Source organism: Mesoplodon densirostris, chromosome 4 (genome assembly GCF_025265405.1).
Source record: "Mesoplodon densirostris isolate mMesDen1 chromosome 4, mMesDen1 primary haplotype, whole genome shotgun sequence".
Taxonomy (NCBI): Eukaryota; Metazoa; Chordata; class Mammalia; order Artiodactyla; family Ziphiidae; genus Mesoplodon; species Mesoplodon densirostris.
The window spans coordinates 153338763-153363842 of record NC_082664.1 but is presented as its reverse complement, the minus strand read 5'-3'; the positions used below and the strand labels follow the sequence as shown (position 1 = coordinate 153363842).

At 49.6% G+C, this 25080-nt stretch overlaps 1 protein-coding gene across 1 annotated transcript in view; it reads left to right on the top strand.

The window, feature by feature from the left end:
• ENTREP2 (endosomal transmembrane epsin interactor 2) overlaps nt 1-25080 on the top strand; it is a 377851-nt gene that overhangs the window by 344696 nt on the left and 8075 nt on the right. The window contains exons 5-8 of the mRNA XM_060095391.1: nt 3266-3373; nt 12061-12221; nt 12771-12906; nt 19466-19541. Of these exons, the coding sequence (XP_059951374.1) occupies nt 3266-3373; nt 12061-12221; nt 12771-12906; nt 19466-19541 (481 nt within the window). The remainder of the gene's footprint in view (nt 1-3265; nt 3374-12060; nt 12222-12770; nt 12907-19465; nt 19542-25080) is intronic.

Sequence of the window (25080 nt, the reverse complement as noted above, 5' to 3'; positions counted from 1 at the left end):
TATCCCTTTCCCAGCATCAAACATCTTCAGAAGTATCCCATTGCCTACAAAATAAAATCCAAACACCGGAGCCTCTTCCCAACCCCATCTGTGCCTCTGCCGTTTCCCACCATTGAGCTCCCTTCCTACTCCGTCTTTAGCAACTTCATAGAGGACACTTGAGGTGGCCCTAAGAATGTTACAGAGGATACTTAGATGAGCCTAAGAGCCACCAAGAGCTTCTGGTCAAGACAGAGTTACAGGGACTGGATTTAAACTCCCACCTGAAACCAGAACAGCAACAAAAACCTGACAAAATATGAAGACATTGAACATCAGACAGTGAAGGACAGTGATCCTTGAAATATGGTCAACCAATGAGGGGAGAGTCTCCAGGGGACAGTGCAGGACGGGGAACTCAGGGGGATCCCTGCAGACTCCCTGAGTTGAGGTGACAGAGCTGAGGGTCTGAGGGAGACCGAGGCCTGGGGTTGAGAGTTCTCAGGACAGAATCCCGGAGGGGAGAGAACCCTGGGATCTTCAGAGGGTCCCCCTGGAGTATTCAGTTGAATGCTGATTAGCCGATGCACATGAAGAAACTATTTGAGTCTGAGAAAAGGATTAGAGGTTACAGTGTCCAGTACTCAGATTTGGGAGTAGCAACTCTTCCCACATTTGTTCAGAGTTCTCAGAACACTCTGACCTCAGGAGTGGAGAATAATTAGCCCTAAGCTGAGACTTGCTTCAGTTCTACCTAACAAATCTCCAAAACATGACTCTGTTCTCTGTATTCACAATTGCATGGTATGTTAACTTTGACCTCTGTAATATTATCATAATCACACCCTTTCTGGCTATTTTACAGGCAGTCTTGAGAACAAATGAGCAGGTTCTGAGGGAGGGGATTGGGCAAAGACTACTGTAGTCACAGCAGCCTACAGAAAATTGGGGAACTTCCTTAAAGGATGCTATTGATTAGAACACGTGGGTTCAAGTATCCATGAGTAAGACCTGTGCATGCTCCCAGACTAGACCATCATTTGAAACATTCACAGTGCATGTATAATGCATGTTAACGAGGAAATACAATGAGTATGTCCCAACTCGTCTTGAGGATTTGTCAACCCCTTGATTAGAAAATTGAAACTAACCTCATTAATACCATGGTCTTTCTGGTGAAAGATCCATTTTTCCTAATAATTTTTTGAGTATTTACAGTATTTTCTGCATTTATCGTATGAGTAGTGTATGAGTATGTATATTGAAGGACATATAATTATTCTAAATGTTTGGTCATTTTTGTGAATCGCGGTTATTTTTTTTTCTATTTCTGGCATGGATTTGGCAGTAAATTATCTAAAGAAGAATGAATTGTATTTGGATAGTTAAAATTCTATGAGTGAACCCTCTGAGAGCATAAGACAAAGATATCTCATCTCGGCATCTTTATTCATCTTATTCTTATTCATGATACTTGAAATTCTAGCTAGTGCTAATAGGCAAGAAAAGGAAATGAAAGGCATACAAATTGGGAAGGAAGAAATTAAACATGGAAGAAAATCCCGAGGTCACAGGATACTAGGTAAATACAAATATTGATACAAACCACATTTCTATATTCTAGCAATGAATATGTAGAGATCAAAATTAAAAACATAAAAATAAACCTTAATCTAAACCTCACACCTTATTCAAAAATTAACTCAGAATGAATCACAGATTTAAATGTAAAACGTAAAACTATCAAAGCTTTTAGAAAAAAAAAAGAGAAAATCACCACGATCTAGGGCTAGATAAAGATAAGTTGCAGACTAGGAAAAAAATTTTGCAAACCACGTATCTGACAACGGACTAGAATCTAGAATGCACAGAGACCTCTCAAAACTCAGTTAAAAAAGAAAAAAAGGCAAACAATCCAGCTAGAAAATGGGAAAAGTTATGAGCAGAGACTTTGCCAACGAGGATAAACAGATGGCACATGAGCACTTGAAAAGATCATTAGCTGTGAGGGAAATGAAAATTAAAAACACAATGATATATCATTGTGGCAACTCTTCCCACATTTGTTCAGAGTTCTCAGAACACTCTGACCTCAGGAGTGGAGAATAATTAGCCCTAAGCTAATTATATAGATATATAGATTATATAGATATATAATTATATAGATATATAGATTATATAAATATATCAGAATTGCTAAAATAAAATAGTGATATCAAATTCTGGCATGGAGGCAGAGAAACTGGATCATTCATACATTGCCGGTAGGAATGTAAAATGTTTCAGCCACTCTGGAAAACAATTAGGAAATTTCTTATGAAACTAAACATTCAGTTACCATATGACCCAGCAATTGTATTATTGGACATTTATCCCAGTGAAATAAAAACTCATGTTCACACACAGACCTGTGCACAAATGCTCCTGAGCTTTATTTGTAACAGCCCCAAACTGAAAACAGCCCAGTTATTTATCAGCTGGAGAATGAACAAACATGGAACTCAGCAATAAAAAGGGATGAACTATTGATATATGCAATAACTTGGATGAATCTTGAGGGAATTATGCTGAGTGAAAATAGCCAGTTCTGAAAAGTTACATGCTTTATGATTCCAGTAGTATACCAGTCTTGAAATGACAAAATTATAAAAATGGAGACCAGACTAGTGGTTGACAGGGGTCTGGAAAGGGAGATTGAGTGGGGAACAGGGAGAGAGAGGTGAATGTGTCTATAAAAGGGCAACACGGGCGGGGAGGGTGGATCCTTGTGGTGATGGAAATGTTCTCTGTCTTGACTGTATCATTGTCAATCATGGTTATGATATTATGCTATAGTTTTATAAGATGCTACCATACCATGGGGGAAACTGAGGGAAGGGTATCCAGGATCTCTCTATGATTTCTTACAACTGAAAGTGAATCTACAGTTATCTCAAGAAAAGAAGTTTAAAAAACTTGGAATTCTTATCAAAATTTTCAGTTACACTTTATAATTGACAAAGATTGCCCACCTACTCAAATGTTGGCAATTTGAAGATTTTCTTAGACAGTGACTACCTAATAATTATCAAAATTGTAAAATACATCACTTAGTATCTAAGAGTAATTTGATCAACCATGTAGAAACCAAGAATAAACAAAAGTGTCTATAAAAGGCCAGTTTTGATGATGAAAAAAGAAACCCACAATTGAACATCCTCATCCCGGACCTTGACGGCAATGTGGAGGAGCCTGCCATCTGCGTTGCCAAGATGATGCTGACATCCTTCCACATCTTTTCCCACAGGAACTGCTCTTCAGCGTGTGTGCCCTCAACGTCCTGTCCACCATTGTGTGTGCGCTAGCCACAGCCATGTGCTGCATGCAGATGGTCTCCGCTGACGTCCTGCAGATGGTGAGTGGTCCCCCTTCCTCCCCAGCACACTCACAATGGCAGGCTCCAGCCCCTCCTCCCCAGCCAGTTTGAGACCAATGTATCACGGACACTGCTGGCTTCCATCCAGAAGCCCCAAGGACAGTAAGCCCCGACAGCGCGTGGGGCTTGGAGATCCTTGGAGGTCACTCCATGCTGCCCTCTGGAAGACAAAACTCACACATTTGTTGCCACTGATGTATTTATTTTAGGTGTTGTTGGAACTCCTTGTTGACAGGGTCCAGCTACCATCACGTGCCTCTAGATAGCCCCTGGTTTGTGCCCCTGAGTAATTTTAGCAACAGTCCTGTAGTCTGAGATGTCCTCTAGGCCCGGCACCTCCAGAGCAAGGCTCTGTTCAGAATTCACTTTTAATAAAGGAAGATTCAGGGCTTCCCTGGCGGCTAATAAAGAAAGATTCGGGGCTTCCCTGGCAGCTCAGTGGTTGAGAGTCCGCCTGCCGATGCAGGGGACACGGGTTCGCGCCCTGGTCCGGGAAGATCCCACATGCCGCGGAGCGGCTGGGCCCGTGAACCATGGCCGTTGGGCCTACGCGTCCGGAGCCTGTGCTCCGCATCGGGAGAGGCCACAACAGTGAGAGGCCTGCGTACTGCAAAAAAAATAAAATAAAATAAAATAAAGGAAGATTGTTTAGAAGATGAGTTCTTCTCAAATTGAAAAACTGCTCCTCTGTGCTTTGCAGATTTGCTAATTAACCCTGAGCTCAAAATCCAGCGACAGGTCACTGGCCAGCCATCATTAGAACCTCTGGCCAGGGTCTTAGAGAAGAGGAAGTGCTGGTCCCTAGGGGAGTGATGAGGCCAAGAGCAGAGGTCACACACTTATTAATACATGCTCAATAACTAATGACGGCTCTTTGTTATTTGTGTGAATGGAACACAGCCCACTGCTCAGTACGTTACCACTAAAGTCAGCAAATAAAGGGAAAGTGATGGGAAGACATTGCTGTTCATGCTAAGGGTAGGAACCCTGCCCTCCCTCTTCCCCGTGGCCCCTCCAAGACCTGCCCTGCCTCCCCTCCCCAGTGTTTTAAGCATCTCATGAAAAAGAAGGCAAGTTTTTCTTATAGGAGCCTGTCTGATTTGTTGTTTCTCACCCACCCCGTGGCAGTACATCAGTTCATCAAGATGCAGGGCCAGAGAGCATCATTACCCAGGCGTTAAAAATTCATTGGCTCTAATCGTGTGCAGCCTCTTTCTCCCTGTGTACACCCACACAGCTGTCACAACCGGGCCGACCTTTCCGAGAGGCGGCAGTTTTCTGAAAGATACCTAATTAAGCAGTTCTTCAGCAGCGATGAACTTCAGGCCTTGCTCGCTGAGGCCTCACGCTGGTGATTCTCTCCAGCGTGTCGTGTAACGGAAGGTTAAGTACTGTGGGGCTCCGGTCACCTCAGCAGATTTTACTCTTGATCTGCAAATATCACACCAATTTGGCCAAACTAACAGAACCACGGGGCTGGAAATGCTGAAGCTTTTTTTCCCCTAGGTTTTCAGAAATAAAATGCAAATTACCAACTGAGTAAGAAGAAAGTGTGTCGTAGCTAAAATAGTGTATGTGGTGAAACGTAACGTGCAGGTCATTGTCAGTCCTCCGTGTAGAAAGTGAGCGGCCTGGCATCCTGGGTCTGAGGTCAGCTACATCTGGGTCGGGGTCCCCGGCTTTTACCTACGAACCTCCCTGAACCTCATTTTTCTCACTCAGGAGGGACCCTGTTTAAGTATCTGGTGAGAACTCAAATGTGAACTATTTTGATTCTTAAATACGTGGAGGGAATACGTCCCGGCTTGTTATCGGGACATCGCAGCTGTGACCGTGAAGGCAGTGGTCCTCGATGTACTTTATCAACCAGATGTAAAGTATGGCTGCAATTACAACAGCTGCCATTAGAACCCCTGGCTGTTTCATGGCTAAGTATTATACTTGGTGAGTAAGTTTGCTTCAGACCCCTGGCTTGAAAATAGAAATCAATGAGTTTGCTGCTGGTGTGTTCTTCTCCTTTTGTGACCACGGACTATGGAACAGACCAGACACTACTGTCCTCAGAAGGCCGGTTACCCCACTGACCTGCAGAGCCACCAGGGAGCCCATGACTGTGGCGCCCGTGGGACCAGCACCTGACCTTGGGCACATCACCACCCATTTGTCCCGGTTTCCTCTGCTCTAAGTAAGACTGTTTACATCCTACTGTCCTCATAGGGCCACTGAGAGGATGACTTAGATAACGTGTCAATGGGCTTTGAAAAAGCATGGTAGCCACATGGAGGTTGGCTGTTACCACGTGGGTCAGGGGCTGGACCAGCCTGGCCACACGTGCTGTGTCCTTGGAGAAGAGGTGGGACAGCCCAAGGGGGTCATGGTTACGCCCTGATGGATGGGGCTGGGAGCTATGTTATCCCTGAGGATGCCTCAGAAGCTCTTCTTAATTTTTTTAACAAGTCTTTTTCTCCCCCAGCTTTATTGAGATATAGTTGACTTTAATTTTCTTACTTCATATTGTTAAACTCTTTAATTAAAGAAGTAACATAGGATCATTGAAACAAATAAAATATAGAGGTATATAAAGAAAAAGTTGATCATCTCCCCTCCCCCACTGCATTCTCCTGAGAACAATTTGCAGTGAATCTTCCCTTTGTTTCTTGATTTCTTAGGACTTATAGAAACATATGAAAATAGTCTATCTTCCTTTTTTCCTCCCTCCCTCCTTTTCTCTATCTCTGTCTCCTTCCTTCCCTTTCTTCCTTCATTTATTCCTTCTTTTTTTGCCAGAATGGGATCACACCACATATGTTACTCTACGACTTAATCTTATAACCTGAAACAATCATGGCCATCCAGCTAAGTCAATAGAAAGAGAGATGTTTGAATATCTGCAGTGGTCCATGAGATGGAAGTCACGTCAGTTATTTGGCCATTTCTCTATCTGAGTTGCTACTTGTTTTTGATTTGGGTTCTGTCTCTGCCTCTGCAAATGGTTCTCCTTGCACATACAGTCATAACTCTCTGACCAACCTGTGCTGACCTGACTGGCCAGCCAGCTGCGGTTCTCCATCCTGCCTGGGAGATGCGCTTCCTGCTGCCCATAGCACACCCCCACTCCCCGCAGCCTCTGCGGTTCACCCATGTGCCATTTCTGCTCCCAGCAGTTGGGTCATCAGCTTTCCAAGGGACAGTTTTATCTATCCCCAGACCAGTTTAGGCCAGTGGTATGTGGACTCTAAGTGCATATTCTAGTACTACGTGAGCCAATGAAATATGAGTGCAAGAAGAGAGTTATGGGGCCTCCCTGGTGGCGCAGTGGTTGAGAGTCCGCCTGCCGATGCAGGGGATACGGGTTCGTGCCCCGGTCTGGGAGGATCCCATATGCCGCGGAGCAGCTGGGCCCGTGAGCCATGGCCGCTGGGCCTGCGCATCCGGAGCCTGTGCTCCGCAACGGGGGAGGCCACAACAGTGAGAGGCCCGCATACTGCAAAAAGAAAAAAAAAAAAAAAAAAAAAAGAAGAGAGTTATGTCTATTACAACCAAACTGAGTGCTCTGGAAAGAGTCAGTGAAAGAGGGTCACTAAATACATTGCCATCAGTTTAGAAGTGGGTCAGACAACTCGAAGGGGTTGGGATAAAACCTGAAAAAAATCGAAGGGGTTTCTGCATACACATTGCTTCCCAAGTACCTTTAAGTTCTGGCTCTGCTGTAAAAACACAGAACTGGAAAGTCAGAGAATGTCTTACGGGTGTAGTTTAGGCAGGAAGAATCACGGGGCACCCATCAGCAGACTGTGACTCATAGCAAAGGCCTTAGCCCATGTGGAAGGAACCCATAATTTTATTCTTATTTTTGTGGATCAGCATTTTGGGATGATTAAGAATTGGGGAGAATTCATATAATGAATGCATATCTACGTGAGATGCAAATTGTTATGTCTATTGTCAGAATTTATCACGCTGAATTCCTCTAATGTGTTTGGAAATAGTGGCAAAAGACCATCTGATGATAAAATTCAGTTTATTGATACAGTTTAGTGGAGAAAGCATTTACCTCCAAAGTGTCTATAATCTCATATTTTTAGTTTTATTTCCTAAGTGTAATCTCAGTTTTCCATTAAACTATTTTCCTCCCCACTTACTTTCTTGCCAGCCACCTAGCCTCGGGGACATGGTCTGCTATTACCTGCATCTCCATTTCGCACGCACTTGTTAACTTCATCTTTTATAGCCATCTATGTTCTCCACTCATCCTATGCCTTGTAAAGTAGAGCTGCTTCAGAAGCTGCAGGCAGGGTACCGTACGGTGGCCGTCACAGACACGCTACTGTGGGCTTGCCCACGGAGCTCAGAATGGGTGCTGGCTGGACAGGGAGTGATGTAGTGCCCCCTGGGAGCCCCCAGATCACTCAAGTTCACCTGTATCTTCCCCTCTCCAGTTCTCCCCACTGAGGCCGGCCCTCCTCTGACCCACAGTGACCTTCCTTGAGGTCTGGTTTCAGCAGAAAGGTCTCTGGGTCGTAGGTGCTACTTACCCTATCAGATCAGGACCAATAATGGGTGTCTGCTTGACCTAAAAAGCCAGCTACAGCAGACAATCATAAAAATGATACATACCATGAACATTTTATTTTGGCTTTAAACATGCAAATGAGCATTTGTCCCCCAGTCTTGGTTTGGGGCTATGATCTTCTCTTTGATTATGGGTCTCTTTGGTGTATCAGGTTGTATTTACTGCATCAAATTCATGGAACTCACAGCCTCTATGATTTCCAGATTTAGTTCCTTTTGATTGGAGTCAGACAGGTGAAGCCATCTGCATGCAGAACTCCCTGGATATTTTACTATTCTTCACTCTATTATGACTGCCTGGCCAGGACCTACCTTGGCAGAAATTTCTGCTTAGCTATCGAGTCTTTCCAAAGCCTTGAACTCGGTTTTCACGGAACAAGCAAGTTTTCCCATCTGCATTCATATTTCATTGCAAATTACAGTAGTAACTAAAGCTGGTCTGAGCCTGTTTGAGGAGGCAGCCCTGCTCATCCAGGGGTGGCAGGACCAGAGAGCAGCAGGGTGACCGGGGCGGGCATCACTCCAGGGTCCAGAGCACAGGGGGAGAGCTCCAGCTCACCAACAAGAAGGCTATTCAGAAAACTTTTCCTGCGGCAATAATCCTGCTCTTTCTCCCAAGGGTAGCACGTGCCTAAGATGGGTCCTACCTCCCAGAACAAACCCCTGAGAATGGGCTTCTCCCCAGCAGGGTCTAAAATGCAAACTCCTCTTTTATGGATGATGAGGGTTGGGCGATGATGCCCATGCCAGGTGTGTGAACACCTCAACCAGGTACCAACCTCACTTCGCTCACCAGGCACAAGTGTACCTTTGTCACCACACGGACCAACCAGGGCTTTTACAGGTGGCCCAGGGCAAGCACAACCCCCTGGGAAAGAAGGGATGCTTCAGGGCGCGTTTCCTCCCCAGCGCACCCAGATGCAGGCTCCGCTCTGTGGCCATCACCCTGCAGATGAGGGGCCGAGGAGGGTGCGGGTGGGCAGCAAGCATTTCTGTGGGTCCTGAAGGATGACCAGGAGGTTGCTGGGTGAGAGGAGGCGGGATCTGGGGAGAGAGAACGGCCTGAGTTTGGTACTTGGGGTTGGTTCCAACGGCAGAGGGAGGAGTTTGGGGTATCAGTGGGTTAGTGGGTAAAGAAGCTGGAAACTGGGTGGGATTCAGGGAGCAGAGGTCTCGTAAAAGAGTTTTAAAAGGGAGCGACCTCGTCACATTGGATTAACTGTAGCTTTTTTTAAAAATTATTATTTAATTAATTTATTTGCTTGGTTGTGCTGGGTCTTAGCTGCGGCTCGTGGGCTCCTTAGTTGTGGCATGTGAACTCTTAGTTGCGGCACACATGTGGGATCTAGTTCCCTGAGCAGGGATCAAACCCGGGCCCCCTGCACTGGGAGCACGGAATCTTAACCACTGCGCCACCAGGGAAGCCCCTAAACAAAGCTTTTTAAAGCAGAACAAGAGGAAGAAGACCAAGGCAGAGAGATGATTTAGATGCTTCCGCAAGGAGGAGATAACCTGGGGGCTGCCGGGAGGTGGCAGTGAGGAGGTGTGTGTTCACCTGCGGAGTGGATGCTTATAGCACCTGCTGGGCCCTCGGCACCAGACCCCACGATGGACCCCATGGCCGGGGCCCAGGAGAGAAAAGGAGCTCGACATATCTCATACGGGGAGCTGGTTAGCCAGGGGTGGAAGGCAGAGGAGCAAGGAGCGCCTGGAGGTTACGCAGAGACGGCAGCAGAAGCTCTGCCGCCCTTAGAGCTGGAGGACATAGGGGAGGAGGGGCAGGAGCAGTGACAGGAACCCCCCCTCCCTGCCGCCTCTTCACCAGGTTCCCTCTCGCGTCCCCGTTGGCAGAACCTAACAGGACTCCAGCTGCAAGGGAGCCTGGGACCATGGGGTGCAGACCTTCAACACCCCTGTCTCAGAGCAGGGTCCAGAGCTGGTGACCCTGGGCTCCCATACAGACGCTGCCTCATCAGACAGATATTGAAGGGTGTCAAGGGAGATGTCGGTGTGACTCGCGGGCCTCCAGCCGTGGAAGCCAAGGAGCCGGGGTAACTGCTGCTGAGTCTGACGTGCTTCCACGAAGATAGGCCAATGCCCCCCCTGGAAAGGCCATCTGGAGTTTAGGGCAGAAACGGAGACGGTCGTTTAGCCTTTAAAAAGCCTCCCTTGTGTGGCTGCATTGACTCATTTAAACTTGCTAATAGGATTGCCTGGACCTCCTCACCTCTCTCATTCCTGGTGGGACTGGATCTTCCACAGAAAAGCGCTTTGGCTTTTGCATTTCATGCTTGAGTATGTTATTGATTTTTCTAATTTCTGATAAGGCTAATTCAAAATCTTCCCCCATGAGACCTCCAGGACCTTTGGCTTCATACTGGCTGCTCAGCTTCCTGCAGTAGCCGCAGGGCGAGCAGCTTTCCAAAGTCAAGGCTGGCAGACAAATCCACCCTGCCCTTGGCCATGGATGCACCTCTATCTCAGACCACTAAACATACAAGCCATGGGTCACACCAGCTGGAGGGGCAAGGACCGTGCTCTGTGTGTGAAGAAGGCAGGTGTCACACGTTTAGACATGTGCAGTCTGACGTGTCACACATTTAGACACGCCCCCACCCACCCCCAGTTCTTTCTGCATTAGTCTAGAGCATGCTGATTTCATAGCATTGGACTGTATTCAGAATCGTGACCTCACCCGTACTTGTCCAGAAATGTACCACCACCCCACCCGCTGCTGCCAGGAGGCACTTCCTACCACACAGCTTCAGTAGAGCTGCTGCCCAGCTCCAGCACCCTCGCTGGCTCCCCAGTGCCCCCAGAATTAGGAAGTAACTTCTAGAGCCTTACTGAAATTTGCTCTCTGTAAACACATCTTCCACTAGCTCACCTGTTTTTCTTGAGCTCGGAGCCCTTTCTGTGAGCCGACTCATTGAAATCCTCCTCATCTTTCAGGCCCATTCAAATGTCATCTTCTACATTAACCCTTTGTGGATCTCTGCAGGTTTCTGCAGAGCTTGGAGAGCTCACTCTTTGCTCACGGAACTGTCCTTGCTTGGCCATGGACAGTAGACTCTGGGTCCTGGCCTCACCCACCCCTTGCCGCCGCCCCCCATGCAGTGGGAGGTCCCAGAGCATAGTGTTCAGTAGCCTGGGGTCTGTCCACAGCTGGAGGCACTCTCGGGGAGGTGTCCCCTGGACCTGGAGCCGTGCCTCGGCTACCTCCACGCCACAGGTCATCTCTGGGGAGCAGTGGCCCATGGAAGGAGCAGCAGGTATTGGGTGGTGCCTCCCAAGAACAAAAGTGGAAAATGAGGCAGAGACAGCTTCATTTTAAGTGATTTGACCTCATGTTGCTCAAGCAGCCTCTCAGTTTTCAGGTTGCCCCCCAGAATGTTCTAGACCTCATGAAGGATTCTTTTCCCTCAGAGCAGTGTTTTCCAAAGTGTGTGAATTCCCTAGAACTGCCAAATATTGATGGATAATATGTGTCCAAAGGGGCCCATCACAAAATATTTGAGGAATGTTCCATGAATGGGCTAAACAATTTAACGGATTTTTTGGTGCAGGCCTTCTCAGGGCCTTGAACACACTCATAAGGCTCATGACAGGGCCCCAAGGAGGGAGTACCAAAGTGGCTTTGCCCAAGTTTATTTCACTGTAGGGGTTGGGGAGGGCGTGGGAGGGACATCCTGAGAGTCTGGTGTTTCTCAGGAACTCACTCCAGGAAGTACTATCTTCAGCCCTGGGCGGCAGGCACCCCTCTGACCACAGGCTCTTCATCAGAGGAGACAGGTTTAGTGGCAGGGACAGAACCTAACTTCCCCCGGACTGTGCTTTGCCTCAGAAGACAGGCACCTGCGTAGCAGCGTGGGAACCGAGTGTGATGGGGCTCCGGAGCAGGGGGTGTGGTCCTCCCGGAGCTGCCGTTTTCAATGTGTGTTTAGCCGTCATGGTTTGATGGGTTAAAGTACCTGAGTTCCAAGCGCATCATTAAAGCTTCTGCACAGTTGCCTTCGTTAGACATAACGAAGACGTATGTCATAACGTTAGAGCCACGGCAGCCGTCCTGATCTCGGAACCTCTCTGTTTTGCAGTTCCTTCCACAAAGGGCGATTTCTGCCAGCCCGGCCTGCATGACCCCGCATGGCACTGTCCTCCACCAGACCCTGGATTTCGATGAGTTTGTGCCCCCGCTGCCCCCTCCGCCCTATTACCCCCCGGAGTACACCTGCACGCCCACCACTGAGGCCCACAGGTGGGTCTTCCCTGGGGACACCTCCCTGAGCTATGCTGGGGCCCAAGGATGGGAGGCCGTCATTGGGGGGTGGGGGGTGGGAGGTGCTCCTTGTCAGGGAAGGTGAGCAGAGGGGGAAGCGAACGAAGGCCTGTTGGATCAGACAGCAGAGCCCGGGGAGGTGGGAGGGCTCAGAGCCCCGTTTCCACTGGCCTCACTGCAGGGCATCAGAGAAGAAACCCAGCCAGGCAGGAGCAGCCCTGTTCCACTCTTCACGAAACACAATACTGCTGTCGGTTTATGGTCATTTAATAGAACGTGTCACATTTAATTAAAGATTGAATCAGCTGTATGATGGTTTTAATTGTCATGGAAAAGGCCATAGAGTTTACTGAAAGTGTCAATATCTTTCCAGCAAAAAACACAAGTGAGGACTGCCTAGTGAATGAGGCTTTTATTTCACAAACACGAGAATTCCAGGCGGGGAATCGGTCTGATCGCTTTGAGGGAAACGGGAAGGTTCCGGGCTCCTTACCCAGGGAGTGATGTTCCGCGGTTCTGCCTTTCCAGGGGCCTCCACCTGGACTTTGCTTCCTCCCCATTCGGCACTTTGTACCGAGTCACCATCAACAGCCCAGGCCTGCTCTACCCCGCCGAGCTCCCGCCGCCCTACGAGGCCGTGGTGGGCCCGACCCCCACCAGCCAGGTGAGGCCCAACCCCGACAGGCCAGTTCCCCGTTCCCGGTCCTGCTGCCTGCGCTGGCATCTCCCTCAGCCTTTCAGCAAACCTGTGGGATGCTGGTCGTCTTAGCCCGGTTGTGGGGGAGCACAGGCAGCAGGCGCAGAGAACAGATCCTACAGAGATGGCAGCCAGGCGGGGATTCCAACCCCATGTCTGTGCTGACTTTCCTTGCCTCCCCTCAGATGTTCTGGAGACACAGTGCAGAAAGAGCTGGCCCAGGCTCTGACCCGTGGGCAGAGGCCCCCCAGGGTGGGGTTGGGCCATGGTCTGAGTATGCAGGGGTCTCTGGGCTGTTTCAGCTACAGGCCACTATCAAAGTCATCCGGACACCTGAGAGAGCTCATCTGGATTCCTGGTCTTGTCAGAGGCCTGGTGGCTATAGCCAGGGAGGTGCCTGATCCCAGCGGGCAGGCACTCGGGACGTGCAGCCTCAGTTTCCTCATCTGTGAAATGGGGTCATAATAGTACCAAGCACATCGGATGGAACAGGATGTTTGTAATGGACAGGACTGGGCACATGGCAGGGTCTGACTCGGCAAAAGCCACGTGCCCTTTCTTGGTATTATTATCCTCGTCCTCATAATCATTATTGTCATTGCTGAATATCAAGGGGCACCAGCCAGGGCAGAGAGGTGTGAGCACCGGGAAAGGCCATATGGTGCCCAAGTGCAGATGGAGTGGTAGGGCCATGCGGGTGTCCCCCAGGGCACCATAGGGATTGGGGCGTGGTGGGCAGCCACAGCCATCAAGGGAGCAGGGGCACCGGGACAGGGCTGCAGCCACTCCTGGGCCCTGCGCATCAGTCAGAGGAGACGCAGACAGACCCGGAGTGTCGGGGGCACACTGTGATGTCTCAGCAGCCACGGAGCTGCCCTGACATGTGTCCCTGCCCGGAGCCCCCCGCCTGGAGGTGGTGCAGGCCCCGACCTCGCACTGTCGCCCTGTGAGATGGCGCCCGTGGTGAGCTGGCCGGGCGGCAGGGCCCATCCGTTCCCGCCACCCCCTGAGGATCAACCCTGGGGACCCCTGTGCTGGGCCCAGCGTCCAGGGGATGTGACCGGAGACAGTGCCGTCCACAAAGCGATCAAGTTCTGCAGGCCAGTGGCCATGTGACGGGAAGGGACGAGGCTCAGCGCGGTGCAGGGCATCTCTGTGACAGGCTCTCCTCGGGGTCCCGGGGCACGACTGCTCAGCAGCCCCTAGCCCCGGCCAGCCACCCAGCCCACTTTGGCCCAGGCAGAGGCTCCTGACACCTCGGGGCCTCCCTCCAGGCCTGCTCCCACCGAGAGGTCTCGAGGCTCGCCAGGCCCCCACGGCAGAGGGATTCGGCTGAGACTCCTGGCTGTTTTTCTGTCCACGGGAGAAACAGAGGCATGGGGCTGTGAGGAAGGAGGCAACGGTGTGACCATGATTCTCATCCCGATACTTATAATAACTGAAATTCTCTGGAATTTTTCCCTTTAAAGCGGGGCAGAGCATTCTGCCTCCTGGATGGGTTTATTTTTCTCTTCATGATAAAAACAGTTCAAATCAGTATTGTCAAGGGAAACCGCTTCTTGTGGTAACAGTCAGAGCCCTGAGTGGAGCCCCGGGTGCTGCACGGCCCTGGGCAGGGATGCTGGTCCCTGTGTGTGTCCAGGGACCCTGGGAGATGAGGCCTCGGCCCAGTGGGCGGCAGGATGCAGGTCAGGGAGGAGAGGCAGGGATGCTGCTGGGGAGGGAGCAGCTCCTGCAGAGGCTCTGAGGGAGGGGTGAGCATGAGGTGGGGTGCCGACCCACCCGCTGGGCCTCAGTGGGTGCCAGGGTCATCAGAACATCCAAGCAAGTGTCCACGGCTGCTAGGATCTGAGGTCGGGGCCTTAGAGAGATCAGGGTTCGCTGCAAAGATGGTCATGGAAGCCCTGGAGACCGGGACTGGTTGAGGCCCTACGAGAGGGCATGGGGTGGGGTCCTGGAAAGCCTGGACTCAGAAACCAGTGGTCAGGGAGGAAGGCATGGGCCAAATGCTGCCCGGAGGCTGTGAAGGACTGAGCCCCGTCCACCTGGCTCACCTTTTGAGAGGCTGCCAATGACTTTGGCAGGAGCAGCTGCTGGGGATGGGTGGGGTGGGGGTGGGGGGCATGGTAGGATCAGATGGCGTCGGGGAGCGGAGGTTATGGGATGTGAGGAGGGGAAGCAAGGGTGTGGACCACTGTTTCTAGCCTCCAGTGGGCATCCCGACTCCCTGGGGGGCTTGTCAATCAAATGCAAATGGCCGGGCACACCTCCAGGGCTCCAGAGTCCAGGGTCGGGGGGCTGCTGAGAATCTGCATGGCTACCAAAGTCCCCACTGTGGCTGCTCCAAGGATACCTTTGGGGCCTGGAGTAAATCGCTCTGGCAAGATGCTCCATGAAGAGGCTGGATAGGAGGTAGTTAGTGGGGGTGGGTGGGAATAGAGTGGGAGGGGTTACCAAGGGGATATGCCAGGGCCGGAGGGTGGAGCCAGCTCCCCAGGGCCAGGGGAGGGAGGTCCCTGGAAGGCAGGAGGGGACTGAACCAGGTGCAGACGGGCAGCTCGCCCTGTAACCAGCAGGGACACCGAGCAGGGTGGCCAGGGGCCTGGAAACCCCAGGAAGCCCATAAGGCTGTGTGACTCTCGTCAGCCACCTTGGAGGCGGGAGGAGCCCTGCCGCTTCCCCGTCTGCACGGCAACCCTGCCTTTTGCCCTCACAGAGCTGCAGGCTCCAGCCTGCCTCTCCTTCGTCCCTGTGAGCTGTTACTCTATGTCCAGAAGAGAGGAACCGTGCATGATTCACGGGTCTGTGTGCACCACCCTGTGGAGAGTGGCGGAGCTGGAACCAGCGAGAACCCCCATGATGCTCCCAGGCTCGCCGGACCTCCAAGGACCCGGCGTGCTGGGAAGCAGCCTCTGGTTTGAGTGTGACATCTGTTGCACCCCCAACACTTGCACCTAGTGTTTATCACTGTTTTACTCTTTTTTTCTGAAGAATAGACTATATCAGAGGATGATAATACCGGTTCTAAGACCCACGTGACCTCATTTTCCAAAAGAATGGGGAATTCTTTAAATGGAGATTTCTTTCAAAAGATTTTGGGGAGGAATTTTTGAAGGGCAAAGGCCTGTCTCATATTAGCTTGCGTTGGCTCAGAAATCGCCAGCTTACAAGCCTCTGCATGAATGTTATCCCCGGGAGGACGTGGCCCCCGCCCTTTCCTGGGCTGCCCGCCTGGCTGGCAGCATTTGTGATAAATGGGCCGCCACAGGCAACCCCCCCACACCCCCCATCCCCCGCCGCCGCCAGCACCGAGGAGGCAGCTGCACCTCGCCGGCTGATTCTCTCTGACCCCGTGGGCTGGCAGCACTTTTCAATTCCACAGACACCCCCCAGGGAGTCTGGGGGTCCAGGATCCCATCCCGCCCACGGAGGGGAGGCTGCACCTGCCAGCTCCCCCCTCCCCCAGTCCCCCGACGGGACAGCCATGAGCAGCAGCCATCTTACAGCAGGACCCCCGCTCCCTGGGCCAAGAGGAGGTAATTACCCCCTGGTTAGGACAAACGCATATGAATGGCCTATTTGCACTTGTTTGGATAAGGAGAGGGAGACGCCCGCCCCCTTGGGAAGCAAGCAGATGCTGTGCAGGTCTGTGCGCGGCAGAGACGGCTCATCTGGACAGATTTTTCATTTGGGAAGAAAAGCCCCCCCTTGAGCCAGCAGGTGCGTTTTGACCCGCGTGTTTCAGCCACATTCAGGTTCCGTTCTGACTTGGGTTGCGATGCGTTCTCCTTCCCGTGGCCTGAGGTGGTGGCTTTGGGGCAAGATTGGAGGGAGGGAGTTTCTTTCTACAGCAGGGAAGTGGCTGAGAATTTGCCTAGTTGATGCCCCTGTGTGAATGACAGCGTGTGTTCTGGGGGCCCCGTGAGACTGTGCGCTAGTCCACGGGCTATAGGATCAGGAGACCAACGGGATTCCCTTCCTTGTGGTCACAGGACAGGGATGAATGGGCTTCTCTGGAGCTTCAGAGGAAGGACCAGCTGGGCCACCTTGCGTGGGACCGGGCGTGTGAACCAGGGAGGCTCATGGGGGCTTGAAGGGCAGTCAGGGGGTTCACAGAAATCATTGGGTGCAGATTCCATGACCTGGGATGCCACACTATAGACCTGCCTTTGAACAGTTGAGCATTTGGGGTCGACGTGGCCCAGCAGTGCTTTAGGAATTTCGGTGGCAATATGGCAGGTGGGACGAGAAGTGGTGAGAAAGGCAATGGACGTGACAGAGGTGTGTCCAACCCCAAGTCCTCGAAGTTATTATTTATATTTTCAAATGAAATGACCTTTACATTTGAAAGTCTGTAAGTGAAGTAGCTTCGAAGATTGCCTTGGGATACGAGCCGAAAACCTTAATGCACCTTTTCCGTGATGGCTGATAACTGCCCCCAAGAACAGCTTTTTGTAAACCTGGGACAAAGCCAGCTGGCCTCACCCAGGAGTGGGAAACTCATTACAGAAACAGAGCAGAATTTCCATATAGGACGTCTTAGCCCCCAAGTTCCTAGGAGAAAGGGAGATGAGGGGAACTTGGCTTATTTGCCTAAATGCCGATTGAGTTTTCAATTACGATAAGTGGTCAAAATAGTGCATCTGGGAATAAATAAATGCAGGCGTTGGAGCGTCCACGTTCCGTTATACATGCGGCTTCTCCTTTCACAGCCCTGCGGGAGCTGTGTTATGAACCTTTATTGCTAAACTCGGATTTCAACTTCAATTCTATGCCGCAAATATATCTCTTCCACTGCCTTTGTGTTTCATGGACAATGCCCTGTGAAGTGAGCAGCCTTGCTGCGGCAAGGTGGCCTTGGACATCAGGGGAGGCCACATTCTAATTCAGCGCTTGACATCCTGCTCGCCGGAGGTGATCAATTCCCCGCTCCCAGGAGCTGTCTCCTCTTGAAACCAAATTTGACCCGGAGCCAGAGGGAAGCCGGCGATGCTTCTGCCAAATATGACACGAATCCAATTTCCTCCTGACCTTGTCTCACTGTGTGTTTTATTTCTCTTGTTTTATGTATATTTCTTTATTACCAGAAGCTTTTTTTTTCAGGCCTGAAGTTGCCACCCACCCCTACAAAAAGAAAAAAAAGAGTGCAATTGAGGGTTAGATACAGGAAGAGAGGTATGAAAGGAAATGAACCTCCGGGGCATTGTTCCTTTTTTTTTGATTTGGCAGGAGATTCTTGACAGAGATTTTCCACACAGGTTATTGGCGTGGGATGGTGTGAATTCTCCCATCCCATCCCCTCCCTGGCAGAGAGGGAGCGTTGAGTGCAGGACGGTATTAAATACACATGGGATCCAAGGGACCATTTGAGCAGCTCTCTGGGTCTCTGGTTGGGGGCAGCCAGCAGCCCGGCACCTGCTGCAACGCCAGCCCGCTTGACAGAGGAGAGGTGGGCGCCATCAGCTACCTGACTGAAGGGGCAGGAGACCAGGGAGGCAGAGATATAATTACTGAGCTGGAACCAGACCAGGCCGCAGGGGCCCGCCTCACCTTCCCTGGCCTCCCCCAGCTCATAATTGGCAAGCAGTTCTGAAATACCACAAGGGTCCAGAAATCGTGTTTTGAGATGGCACAGGGGCACGTGCATACAGGGTTCCTCGCCTTCAGGCACATGGCCTGGGAGGGGCCGCTGTGCCCTAAAGCAGCAATGGGACCGACGCGCTTGCGTGGGGCAGATCCAAGCCCGGCAAGCGGGGAGCAGACGTGCCCCATCCCTGACCAGCAGAGGAGGCTGGTCTCTCCGCTCACATTCCCGAGGCCTTTCTTCTCATTCAAGAAGAAAGCTGCAGAAGTGTGATGATGGTCCAACCCAATTCAAGCTTCACGGCCAGCCTCCACCAGGAAGGGATGGCATCTGACTGGGCTCGGGGACCCGCATTCAACCCGGCGTAGGCCCCATGTGCAGCTGGGACCCCAGCAGAGCTTAGGCAGGGAGGGCGGCCTTGGGAGCAGCCTCTTGATCCCACGTGCGGAAGGCAGAAGGGAGGGCAGGGCACATGCAGCTCTGGGGCATCCAGAGCTCGTTCAATGCCCGCTTGTGTCCAAACTGCCGGCCCAAAGCATTGGGGTCCCATGAGTGTTGGTGTCGTGGACTTACTCTTCAGGGAAGAGAGGAGGGGGTGGGAAATGAGGGCAGGGGCTGTCCCACCTCCTCTGGTGACAGGGGGGACCCTGTGTGGCCTCTGCCAGCCCCAAATGGTGCCCGTAAGCGGAAGGTGAGTGGGCTCAGGGTGGGCCCTCGGGGGCACACGGTTCTGATTGCAGAAGGTCGGAGGAAGGGGCTTTGGCCTTGGCAATGGCGTCTTCACCCTCCCACCCCCCGCCCCACACATTTAGGGGAGAAGACTGCAGCCTGAGCACCTGTCTCTAGAAGACAAGCTCTAGGGTCAGCCTGCCTTTCTGGAGGCCGCTGTGATGTGCCCCACAGACAGCAGAGTACCCACGTGCGGCCTCTTTCTTCTCGTAGATTCCAAGTGGGGACCCGCAAGTGACCGAGCCCGGCTCCGGGGACCCAGACGCCACCGCGGGCTTCAGCACACAAGGTAATCGTACCCTTTTCAGTCTTTGAAACACTGAGTTGGTAGTTTTCCAGGCCGCGTCTCCTCCCTTTTCCTGCTCTTCCTCTGTAAGGGGGGGAGTTCGCTGCAGCCTCTCCTGCTAAGTACGTGGACGGTTCCACACATGCTCCTTCCCTGCCCCCAGCGGTCAGAGCTGGGAGGCCACCTCCCCCAGCGCCCTTTCTCTCTCACTCGAGGAGTATGGATTTGAAGAAGAGTGTGACGCAGATGCAGTCTGCGATGGACCCTTTCCAGAGCAAAATCGTACCAGGCTAACGTCCGCTCAGCACCCCCTCAGGAGGAGGCTGGGCTGAGCCAGGGGTGATCCAGAGCTGGGGGCTCCCTGCCCACTGGCTGCGGAGGGGGAGGCTGGAGGGCAGGGGCCTGAGGCTGTGTCCTGGAAGGCGTGGCAGGAGAAGTGTGGGAAGTCAGATCCCAAATATGGGGTGGGAGCCACAGGACAAACCTCGGGGTAGGGAAGGTGGTCCGAGGTGACAGGCAAGGAGACAACCGTGGCAGCAGGGGGAACGGATGGGTGGGATGGGGGGGGCGTCCCTGGGGGGCTTTCGTCTTGAGGTCCCCAGCAGGCTCGTGTGGGTGCATTTATTTGGAGACCACAGTCAGCCACCTTGGGAGATGACCAAGCGTCCCAGAAAGGACCGTGACTGTGGTGGCCCTCTGTGCTGCCGCCATCCCCACTTCAAGTAACGTCTAAGAGAAATAAGGGGGGGCTGTCCTTCATGAGGCCACCCCGGGTCGCTACAGTTGAATGCGGAAGTGACCTTGCCCTTCCCTTAGTGACTCCAAGCAGCCATCAGGAGCTTGTCTAAGAGGTGGCGTCCAGTGACCACCTTTCCAGAGGCTACTCCAGGGCGCAGTGCCTTCTAAAGCTTGGTAGGGGGGAGGGCCTGCAGCCGGGCCCCCCTTTCCAGCCACGTGATTCCCACAAGCCACCAGTTCTCCAGGAAAGCATGGTTAGAAAGGCCAGGCAGCATGGCGGCTCCAGGGCCCGTTTCTATCTGTGGCCTCGGGGCAGGTGGAGATGGACAGGGTGTCTGGGATGCCCCTCGGGGGGCGTTCAGCAGGGCTGGGCCCTCCTCACTGCCTCAGACCCTGGGTAGTTAGCTGGGCTCCACCGAGAGATTCACAGGGGCCAGCCCTGAGGGTAGGCAGGAACATACAAGAAGCTCTGGCAGGGGGCTTGCAGGCCAAGCAGGTAGTAGCAGGGAATTTCTGTGTGGGGTGAGGTTGAGGTCAAGGTCATTTTTTTGGCCGGTATACGTCCAATTGTTCCAGGCTGTTTCTTGCTTTTGTACCTTTGTCAAAAATCAGTCAAGCATAGTTGCATGGGTCTGCTGGGTCCCTGTTCTGTTCTGTCCCATTGATCTGTGTGTCAGCCCCTCTGCCAATTCCACCCTGTCTTCATGGCTGTCGCTCTGTAATAAGCCTCAGTATCAGGCAAGGGATGCCTCCCACTTCATTCTTCTTTGTCAAGATTGCAGCTACTGTAGGGCCTGTGCCTTTCCATATCCATTTTTGAATCAGCTCACCTGTATCTACAAAATACCTTGCTGGAACCTTTTTTTTTTTTTTTAAGATCGATCATTTTTTTTCAATTTTTTTAATACATCTTTATTGGAGTATAATTGCTTCACAATGCTGTGTTAGTTTCTGTTGTACAACAAAGTGAATCACCCACATGCATACATATGTCCCCATATCTCCACCCTTTTGAGCCTCCCTCCCACCCTCCCTATCCCACCCCTCTAGGTGGTCGCAAAGCACCGAGCTGATCTCCCTGTGCTGTGCTGCTTCCCACTAGCTATCTATTTTACATTTGGTAGTGTATATATGTTGATGCTTCTCTCACTTTGTCCCAGCTTCCCCCTCCCTGCTCTGTGACCTCAAGTCCATCCTCTATGTCTGCGTCTTTATTCCTGCCCTGCCTCTAGGTTCATCAGTACCATTTTTTTTCAGATTCCATATATATGTGTTAGCATACAGTATTTGTTTTCCTCTTTCTGACTTACTTCACTCTGTATCACAGACTCCAGGTCCATCCACCTCACTACAAATAACTCAATTTTGTTCCTTTTTATGGCTGAGTAATATTCCATTGTATATATGCGCCATATCTTCCTTATCCATTCATCTGTCGATGGACACTTAGGTTGCTTCTATGACCTGGCTATTGTAAATAGTGCTGCAATGAACATGTGGTACATGTCTCTTTATGAATTATGATTTCCTCAGGGTATATGCCCAGGAGTGGGATTGCTGGATCATGTGGTAGTTCTATTTTTAGTTTTTTAAGGAATCTCCATACTGTTCTCCATAGTGGCTGTATCAATTTACATTCCCACCAACAGTGCAAAAGGGTTCCCTCTTCACCACACCCTCGCCAGCATTTGTTGTTTGTAGATTTTTTGATAATGGCCATTCTGACCAGTGTGAGGCAATACCTCATTGTAGTTTTGATTTGCATTTCTCTAGTAATTAGTAATGTTGAGCATCTTTTCATGTGCCTCTTGGCCACCTGTATGTCTTCTTTGGAGAAATGTCTATTTAGGTCTTCTGCCCATTTTTTAATTGGGTTGTTTGTTTTTTGATATTGAGCTCCATGAGCTGTTTGTATATTTTGGAGATTAATCCTTTGTCCATTGTTTCATTTGCAAATATTTTCTCCCATTCTGAGGGTTGTCTTTTCGTCTTGTTTATGGTTTCCTTCACTGTGCAAAAGCTTTTAAGTTTAATTACGTCCTATTTGTTTATTTTTGTTTTTATTTTCATTACTCTAGGAGGTGGGTCAAAAAAGATCTTGCTGCAGTTTATGTCAAAGAGTGTTCTGCCTATGTTTTCCTCTAGGTTTATAGTATTTGATTTTACATTTAGGTCTTTAAGCCATTTTGAGTTTATTTTTGTGTATGGTGTTAGAGAATGTTCTAATTTCATTCTTGTACATGTACCTGTCCAGTTTTCCCTGCACCACTTATTGAAGAGGCTGTCTTTTCTCCATTGTATGTTCTTGCCCCCTTTGTTGTAAATTAGGTGACCATATGTGCGTGGGTTTATCTCTGGGCTTTCTCTCCTGTACCATTGATCTATATGTCTATTTTTGTGCCAGTCCTATACTGTTGTTTTTTTTTTTTTGGGCGGTATGCGGACCTCTCACTGTTGTGGCCTCTCCCGCTGTGGAGCACAGGCTCCGGACGCGTAGGCCCAACGGCCATGGTTCACAGGCACAGCCGCTCCGCGGCATGTGGGATCTTCCTGGACCAGGGTACGAACCCGTGTCCCCTGCATCGGCAGGTGGACTCTCAACCATTGCGCCACCAGGGAAGCCCTATACTGTCTTGATTACTGTAGTTTGTAGTATAGTTTGAAGTTGGGGAGCCTGATTCTTCCAGCTCCATTTTTCTTTCTCAAGATTGCTTTGGCTATGCAGGATCTTTTGTGTTTCCATACAAATTGTGAAGTTTTTTGTTCCAGTTCTGTGAAGAATGCCATGGTAGTTTGATAGGGATTGCATTGAATCTGTAGATTGCTTTGGGTAGTATAGTCATTTTCACAATATTAATTTTTCTAATCCAAGAACAGGGTATACTTCTCCATCTGTTTATGTCATCTTTGATTTCTTTCATCAGTGTTTTATAGTTTTCTAAGTACAAGTCTTTCACCTCCTTAGGTAGGTTTATTCCTAGGTATTTTATTCTTTTTTTTGCAGTGGTAAATGGGATTGTTACCTTAATTTCTCTTTCTGATTTTTCGTTGTTAGTGTATAGGAATGCCAGAGATTTCTGTGCATTAATTTTGTACCTTGCAACCTTACCAAATTCATTGATTAGTTCTAATAGTTTTGCTGTAGCATCTTTAGGATTTTCTATGTATAGTATCATGTCATCTGCAAACAGTGACAGTTTTACTTCTTTTCCAATTTGTATTCCTTTATTTCTTTTTCTTCTCTGATTGCCATGGCTAGGACATCCAAAGCTATGTTGAATAAGAGCAGCGAGAGTGGACATCCGTGTCTTGTTCCTGATCTTAGTGGAAATGCTTTCAGTTTTTCACCATTGAGTATGATGTTTGCTGTGGATTTGTCATATATGGCCTTTATTATGTTGAGGTAGGTTCCCTCTATGCCCATTTTCTGGAGATAAATGGGTGTTGAATTTTGTCAAAAGCTTTTTCTGCATCTATTGAGATGATCATATGGTTTTTATTCCTTAATTTGTTAATACCGTGTATCATATTGATTGATTTGCCTATATTGAAGAATCCCTGCGTTCCTGGCATAAATCCCACTTGATTGTGGTGTATGATGCTTTTAATACGTTGTTGGATTCTGTTTGCTAGTATTTTGTTCAGGAATTTTGCATCTATGTTCATCAGTGATATTGGTCTCTAATTTTCTTTTTTTGTGATATCTTTTTCTGGTTTGGTATCAGGGTGATGGTGGCTTTGTAGAACAGATTTGGGAGTGTTCCTCCCTCTGCAATTTTTTGGAAGAGTTTGAGAAGGATGGGTGTTAGCTCTTCTCTAAATGTTTGATAGAATTCACCTGTGAAGCCATCTGATCCTGGGCTTTTGTTTATTGGAAGATTTTTAATTACAGTTTCAACTTCATTACTTGTGAGTGGTGTGTTTATATTTTCTAATTCTTCCTGGTTCAGTCTTGGAAAATTGTACCTTTCCAAGAATTTGTCCATTTCTTCATGGTTGTCCATTTTATTGGCATATAGTTGTTTGTAGTAGTCTCTTACAATCCTTTGTATTTCTGCAGTGTCAGTTGTGATTTCTCCTTTTTCATTTGTAATTTTATTGATTTGCGTCTTCTCCCTTTTTTTCTTGATAAGTCTGGCTAAGGGTTTATCAATTTTGTTTACCTTCTCAAAGAACCAGCTTTTAGTTTTATTGATCTTTGCTATTGTTTTCTTTGTTTCTGTTTCATTTATTTCTGCTCTGATCTTTATTTCTTTCTTTCTTTCTACTGACTTTGGGTTTTCTTTGTTCTTCTTTCTCTAGTTGCTTTAGGTGTAGGGTTAGATTGTTTATTTAAGATTTTTCTTGTTTCTTGAGGTGAGATTGAATTGCTATAAACTTCCCTCTTAGAATTGCTTTTGCTGCTTCCCATAGGTTTTGGGTCATTGTGTTTTTGTTGTCATTTGTTTCTATGTATTTTTTTAATTTCTTCGGGGATCTTTGGTTACTTAGTAGCACACTGTTTAGCCTCCATGTATTTGTGTTTCATTTTTTAAATTTATTTTTTTATCATTTTTTTGGCCATGTGGCAGGTGGGATCTTAGTTCCCTGACCAGGGATCAAACCCATGGCCCCTGCATTGGAAACATGGAGTCTTAACCACTGGACTGCCAGGGAAGTCTCCCTTGCTGGGATCTTGATAGGAATTAAACCTGTACAGCTATTTGGATAGAATCACCATCTTTCTTTTTTTATTGAAGTAGAGTTGATTTACAATGCCATGTTGATTGCTGCTGTACAGCAAAGTGACTCAGTTATACATATA